The sequence below is a fragment of the Armigeres subalbatus genome, chromosome 2, assembly GCF_024139115.2.
Source record: "Armigeres subalbatus isolate Guangzhou_Male chromosome 2, GZ_Asu_2, whole genome shotgun sequence".
Classification (NCBI taxonomy): Eukaryota; Metazoa; Arthropoda; class Insecta; order Diptera; family Culicidae; genus Armigeres; species Armigeres subalbatus.
In genome coordinates, this window is record NC_085140.1 from 2,198,286 (window position 1) to 2,204,177 (window position 5,892).

A 5,892-nucleotide genomic window follows, 5' to 3' on the forward strand; every position below is an offset into this window, starting at 1 on the left:
ACATCATAAAAAAATCAAACAAGTGAAGCTGCTGTATAAATCGCTTTAAGAAAACATAAAATCAAAAAGTCTACGTAGACTTTTGGTATAGCCCGGTCTTCCTTCGTAGACTATCGTAGACTTTTCCGAAACCCCTCACCCCCTCAAGAGTCTACGTGGTTTATGGACAGCCCCTATAAAAAGACATTGAAATATCACCACTTGAAGTTGAAAAAGGAACACGGGTACCCTTTCGTCCGCATAAGGGTTAAAAGAACTAACCAATGTACGAATTGAATCAGCCAGACTTGGCCTGGAAATCCCGATAATAAAGTTTTAAAAAGCCAAGAAATGTCCTTGGTATGGGTCTTTCCCTGCTAAACTTTTTTTTCCGGATCCATTGTGTTAATTAATACTAATTTTTATTACATTTTTTAAATAATAATCTTCCACATAATGTACATATTCACATCTGAGTTTTCAGAACATTGCCAATTAATGTCCAAGTCGGGTGGTCCAATACCCGGAAAATACTGAACTGAATTTTTAATAGTTTCTATACAATGGTGTTGAAGACTGTTGTGCTTTTTACAACATGCAAGTACTCGTTCGTGTTAAGGTAATCGATACGAGTCCCAAAACGACAAAGAAAGATGAGAAAGAATTATGTCACCTGTCATAAGACGAGTTAGCATTATTTCATTTGATTCCATCTCGCTGTAACCTTTACAGATACGTATTTCAACCTCAATTGTAAGGCCGTCCTCAGTGTTTCGTGCTTCTCTTGAAATAGTATGTTTCACTTAAAAATATGGGTGAAATGTTTGTGAGTTCAATTAGTTTATTTCAATATTTCAGTAGAAAAGTATTTAATCAATTAACCACGATTTCTACTCAAACGCTGCATGAAGCACGCCCTAAATGAATTGAGTCGTACATCTATTTCCCCTTCTTCTAGCTGAAATATGAAAAAAATAAATAGTGGTTTATTTTGTGGTGGTCCAAGTAGATTAATACAACCTCATCGAATTTGTATATCTCCTGATAGCACGAAGGAGAAACACATTCCCGCACGCATCGTGTCTTCTCGATGCCTTCGAAAACCGAACAACGAGCACTCTGGTCGCAAGCTGATTCAAATTCCCGAAATGCTAGCTCCTACAAAGATGTCCAGAAAATGATGATTTCAGAGGCTCAAAGGGCAGTGTCCTTTTGAAACAATTTAACTTACATTCTTACTCGTTTCCTTGTAGTCATATTCTGGGAATTGGAACACCACTTTGTTTGCATCACATAATGCTCGAGGGAAAATAAAAGCCACAGCGCAAAGGCACCAAATAAGATTATCTAGTTTGAACATTTCAAAGGTTTTTTTATAATTTTTCGAACATTTACAAAATTGAGTTTGAGTTTGTTGGATGAGACCTATATGAACAACAACAAATCATTGGATATGTAGTAGGGTATTCCAAAAAGTAATGTTGGAAAAATCTTGAAGTTCAATTAGTTATTTGAAAAATACAAATTTGAAGTTTTATTTTTTTAACTGCATTATTCCAACTTTCAAGATCCTTTTACATTTTTAAATTTTTTTTTGATATGACCACTTCGGCGGTTATAGATAGATAAAACTTTTAGAAACCTTGAAGTGTCAAACATTTTGTTCAGAAATATGTGGAAACAATTCTTTTTTTTGTAATATTCAGGACATTTACAGAAATATAATAGGATATATTGAATCCGTGTTGGTATAGTTAATAGATAGAAATAAATACAGTTAATCATATTTAGCTGATTTGATTAATTTGATTGTTTTATTCGATTTGTTATTACCATTTAACACAAAAAATGGTGGATCCATTTACAAATAAGTTCATATTTGAAAAAAAAAATGCTTGTGTCGCTCATTTTGTTTTGAGAACTGTCTGTCTGAGAACTGGACTGTCTGTCTCGTTATAAGTAATTTAATTTCTATATTTTATAATTGTTCCTAAACACTTTTTTGGTACATCCTGGTATTGAAATCAAATGGTTTCAGAGATCCTTTCAAAATAGCGCTTGCGCACAACCACGTGTTCCGATGGGTTTCGATATTTTTCAAACTGATACGGTTTTCAGTGACGGGTTTCCTAACTAACACAGTCAATAGTATTGGAGCGTATTCATTATTTTGTTTTGCTCGTTTTGCTGCGATTCTTGCTCGAACTTGAAAGAACGTGCTGTTGTTTTGTTGATGTTCGGCACCAAGCTTTGGTTCGCGCCAAGTTTCAACAGGAAAGGGTATCATATTTTCAATTTTGTAAAAATGGCCACTATGTTACCTGCCGAATCCGGTGAATTTATCGTCAAAAATGCCAAATATGTGAAAGTACACGAGGAAGGAATTAGACACTTGGTCAAAGAGGTTAGCGCTTGATTAAAAGTTTCTTATCAGCTAATGAGAGGCTAGTCTTCGTTTTGTGTTTCAGGTAATCAGCGGCATTGAAACAAAGGCCATTGACGTGGAGAACTTCTCCCAACATGAACATCACCCAAAACCAAGTGATGTGCAGGCACCGAATTGGATCTTTCTGATTGATACGCTTAACTTCTGTTTTTGGACGCCCGGCGATGCCACTAAATGGAAGGTAGAAGGACAAACTGGATATTTCTCCCTTTGCGCTGCGATTAATCGTGCTTTGAAGGAGGGAATCGACATAACTAACCCATCATACTACTCTAAGATTACATTGGAAGAGCTGGAAAAAATCCTTCGATCAGACGATGGGCAAACCAAGGCCCCTCTTTTGTCGGAACGCGTGCAGTGCCTGCACGAAGTTGGTAAAGTCCTACTCGAGAAGTACGATGGAAAGTTCGAAAATTGCGTTAAAGCAAGCAATCATTCAGCAGTGGCTCTCCTGAAACTGGTTACGGAAGATTTCCCATGTTTCCGAGATGAAGCTACATTTAATGGCAAGCGTGTGTCCATTTATAAACGAGCTCAGATCCTGATCGGTGACTTGTGGGCCTGCTATCGTGGTGATGGTTTGGGACGGTTCGATGACATTGAAAAGATTACGATGTTTGCCGATTATAGAGTTCCACAAGTGCTGGTACACTTTAAAACTCTCGAATATACTGATGAGTTGATGTCGGTGTTAAAATCAGACAAGATTATGGAAAATGGATGTTGCGAGGAGGTTGAAATTAGAGGCGCTTCGATCTACATTGTGGAACAATTAAAGGAGTTTGTGCTGAAAGAGCTAAAAGACAATCACCCAAACATTTCTACCAAAAATGTGAATGCCGTTCTGTTAGATCATTTTTTGTGGGACTACCGACGAAAACACGCAGCTGAGTTAGAATATATTCCATTCCACAAGACTATTAGTGTATATTATTAAAAATGCACGCTACACGTATTGTATGTTCAAAATTTTTATCTATCAAGCGATTGTAATGTGATGTGGAATAAATAAAAATACATTAGATCCTTTTAGTTCTATATTTCAGTTTTATTTGACTACGCCAAATAAAAAAAAATATAACTCATATATATGATACATGAGTTCTATGGTTATGATTATGATTAAAGAATAGTAAATAAATACGATTAACGTTGTAATTAAGATTGATGAATGACAATTAAATGCTGAGCAATTACAAATATGGTTAATGATTAAATCTAATAGGGTATATGGCTCAAAACTTAACCTAATATGCTGTGATTGAGCTCATTTATCATTGTAAATCATCATATATTGAAGCTCTAACCAAAATTATGCCACTAGACGGCACATTTTACTTTTGGTTATTACGCCAAGAAGTCAAAACGACAATAATTGAGCACAATCTTTTATTAGAGCCATCAAAAGTCTCAAGCGAAATGGAGTGTACTTTTGGCAAATTTTTCTAATTTTAGCTCTGGTGGTGGATGCTTTTTGACCCATGAAAGGTTGGCACAATATTCACTTTAAATCGTTTCTAAAAGCCGTAAGGTAGTCAACTATAAAGTGCTTCTTCTTCTTATTGGCATTACATCCCCACACTGGGACAGAGTCGCCTCGCAGCTTAGTGTTCATTAAGCACTCCACAGTTATTAACTGCTAGGTTTCTAAGCCAGGTTACCATTTTTGCATTCGTAAAGCCATCAAAATACGAGTATCAAGCTCCACCGCGGTTAGCTCTTTTTTGCAAATTGATTTGGATGCTTGATTTGTCCAATCTTCACAAGTGCTTCACTGTTGTATATCCACAGTCAAGCGAGCACACCTAGTTTATTATCGAAAACATCACACTCTATGCCCCCAACAACGGGCTGGGCGGATGTGTATAGAGTGTGAATCAAGCATCCGAAAGATATTCAATTTGCAAAAAAGAGCTAACCGCGGAGGAGATTGATACTCGGATTTTGATGGTTTTTCCGCAAACGTGACCTTTAAGTGGTTTTGTTGTGTAGGGGCTATCACGCTCATCTAGAGAGTAGAAGGTTGAGGGTTCGAGTCTCTTCAAGACACGTGGATTCTTTTTTGGAAAGTTTCATATCAATTTATCCATTTCGAAACATGTACTGCGCATATGCACAGCAAAGATATTAAAAAAAAAGTTTTTCGTACAGCCGAGTTGCCGGATGCTACACCGTGATTGATCAGAACTGGTGCAAACTGCACTTCGATCCAAATGAATAGTGGTTGGGATTTACCAACTATCGCAAATGTTGATCAATAACGGCGCCGGCCAAGTTTTAACAGTCAGTTGGGAAAGGGAAGGAATGTTTGTGTGTGGTTATTGTTGCTACTAGAGACCGAGAATACCTCTGCATTTCCACAATTACTACGGGAAGGAAGTTGTGTTAGTTGGGTGGGGTAATCAGAAACATAGATCGGGATTCACCATGGAAAGTGATGTGACCTGTGCAACTTATATACAACAGAATTAGCATTTTCTTATCTTGTTCCATTGTTCATCCTTCGCGAGGATAAACAATCAATCGCTCAAAGTGGGCGATTGTTCATTTGAATTTTGGATTAGGCACCCGCGTCATAATTTCTTTAACGTAAGGAAAGTAAAAAAGAAGTGGAATTTTAATTGAAAATAAGGAGATAATTACGGTTGTTCAACCACATTTATAGTAATCGGAAAGCTAATGTCAATCATCAACTTTTATTTTAGCTCAATTTGAGGTTAAATTAGAATGCACAGCTAGACATTTTTTGTTAAACTACTTCAACACAATAATGAAATAATGAAATAAGATAGAACCAATCAATTTATGCTTTGCTAGAGCAAATTTTCATAAGGTCTCTCATGACTCCAAAAGCATTCTGGGTTCTTGGTCTTCTAATTAGGCCGTTACAAACATTTAATTAAAATTATGTCCTACTGGTCTTCTAAAGTTCATGGGGGGAAAATAAAAAATAAATAATAAAATGAAATAAATAAAAAAAACTCCTCGGATTCGTTAAAGAATCTTTTGAAAATCTTCAAAATCGTCTAAATTGTTTTTGTTGCCCCCTCGAAATATTATTTTTGGGCAAAAAAATCCGAGGGGGGGAGACATAATTGTTTTTTAATATTTGTATCGGCCTTATTGACAGAGGAAAAATTGAAAAAAGAAAATTTAAGAAAAGTTTTTACCAAAAGATCGTAAATTTTTCGAGTTTTGTCTGCCTTATAAAGGATTTCATCAGTCCTATATAATATAGTCATGGAACGGACTTACCATATTTGCAGCTCAAACTTCAGTAATTCCGAACTATCGAATTTTAGTTTTTCAGGACTAAAGCCAAGTGTCGTCTAGATCAGTAACTCCATCGGAAGATCATATCCTTGATTAAACTGCACTCCAGTACCTTTCCAATTCTCCAGAATGCAATGTACGGACTTGAAGTTTCATCCAGCTACCATTCTTCAGAATACAGAGGAAAACATTTT

The 5,892-nt window shown here is 36.2% G+C and overlaps 2 protein-coding genes across 2 annotated transcripts; one reads left to right on the forward strand and one right to left on the reverse strand.

Moving 5' to 3' along the window:
- Window positions 1-800: 800 nt before the first annotated feature.
- LOC134213935 (uncharacterized) lies at window positions 801-1,390 on the reverse strand. Its single transcript, XM_062693393.1, has 3 exons — window positions 1,211-1,390; window positions 1,000-1,137; window positions 801-937 (listed from the first exon to the last, which is right to left on the reverse strand). Exons 1-3 carry the CDS (start codon window positions 1,337-1,339, stop codon window positions 857-859), a joined length of 348 nt encoding a protein of 115 aa, XP_062549377.1. The 5' UTR covers window positions 1,340-1,390; the 3' UTR covers window positions 801-856.
- A 783-nt stretch (window positions 1,391-2,173) lies between these two features.
- On the forward strand, window positions 2,174-3,465 carry LOC134213936 (queuosine 5'-phosphate N-glycosylase/hydrolase). The gene is made up of 2 exons (XM_062693394.1): window positions 2,174-2,383; window positions 2,448-3,465. Exons 1-2 carry the CDS (start codon window positions 2,213-2,215, stop codon window positions 3,360-3,362), a joined length of 1,086 nt encoding a protein of 361 aa, XP_062549378.1. The 5' UTR covers window positions 2,174-2,212; the 3' UTR covers window positions 3,363-3,465.
- Window positions 3,466-5,892: the final 2,427 nt, after the last annotated feature.

Coding starts and splice junctions, on each gene's coding strand:
- LOC134213935 (XM_062693393.1), bottom strand. CDS start 1,339: ATGTTCAAACTAGATAATCTTATTTGGTGCCTTTGCGCTGTGGCTTTT. Junction 1,138..1,210: donor ACAAGGAAACGAGTAAGAAT/GTAAGTTAAATT, acceptor ACATCTTTGTAG/GAGCTAGCATTTCGGGAATT. Junction 938..999: donor AGATATACAAATTCGATGAG/GTTGTATTAATC, acceptor TTCATATTTCAG/CTAGAAGAAGGGGAAATAGA.
- LOC134213936 (XM_062693394.1), top strand. CDS start 2,213: ATGTTCGGCACCAAGCTTTGGTTCGCGCCAAGTTTCAACAGGAAAGGG. Junction 2,384..2,447: donor TTAGACACTTGGTCAAAGAG/GTTAGCGCTTGA, acceptor TTTGTGTTTCAG/GTAATCAGCGGCATTGAAAC.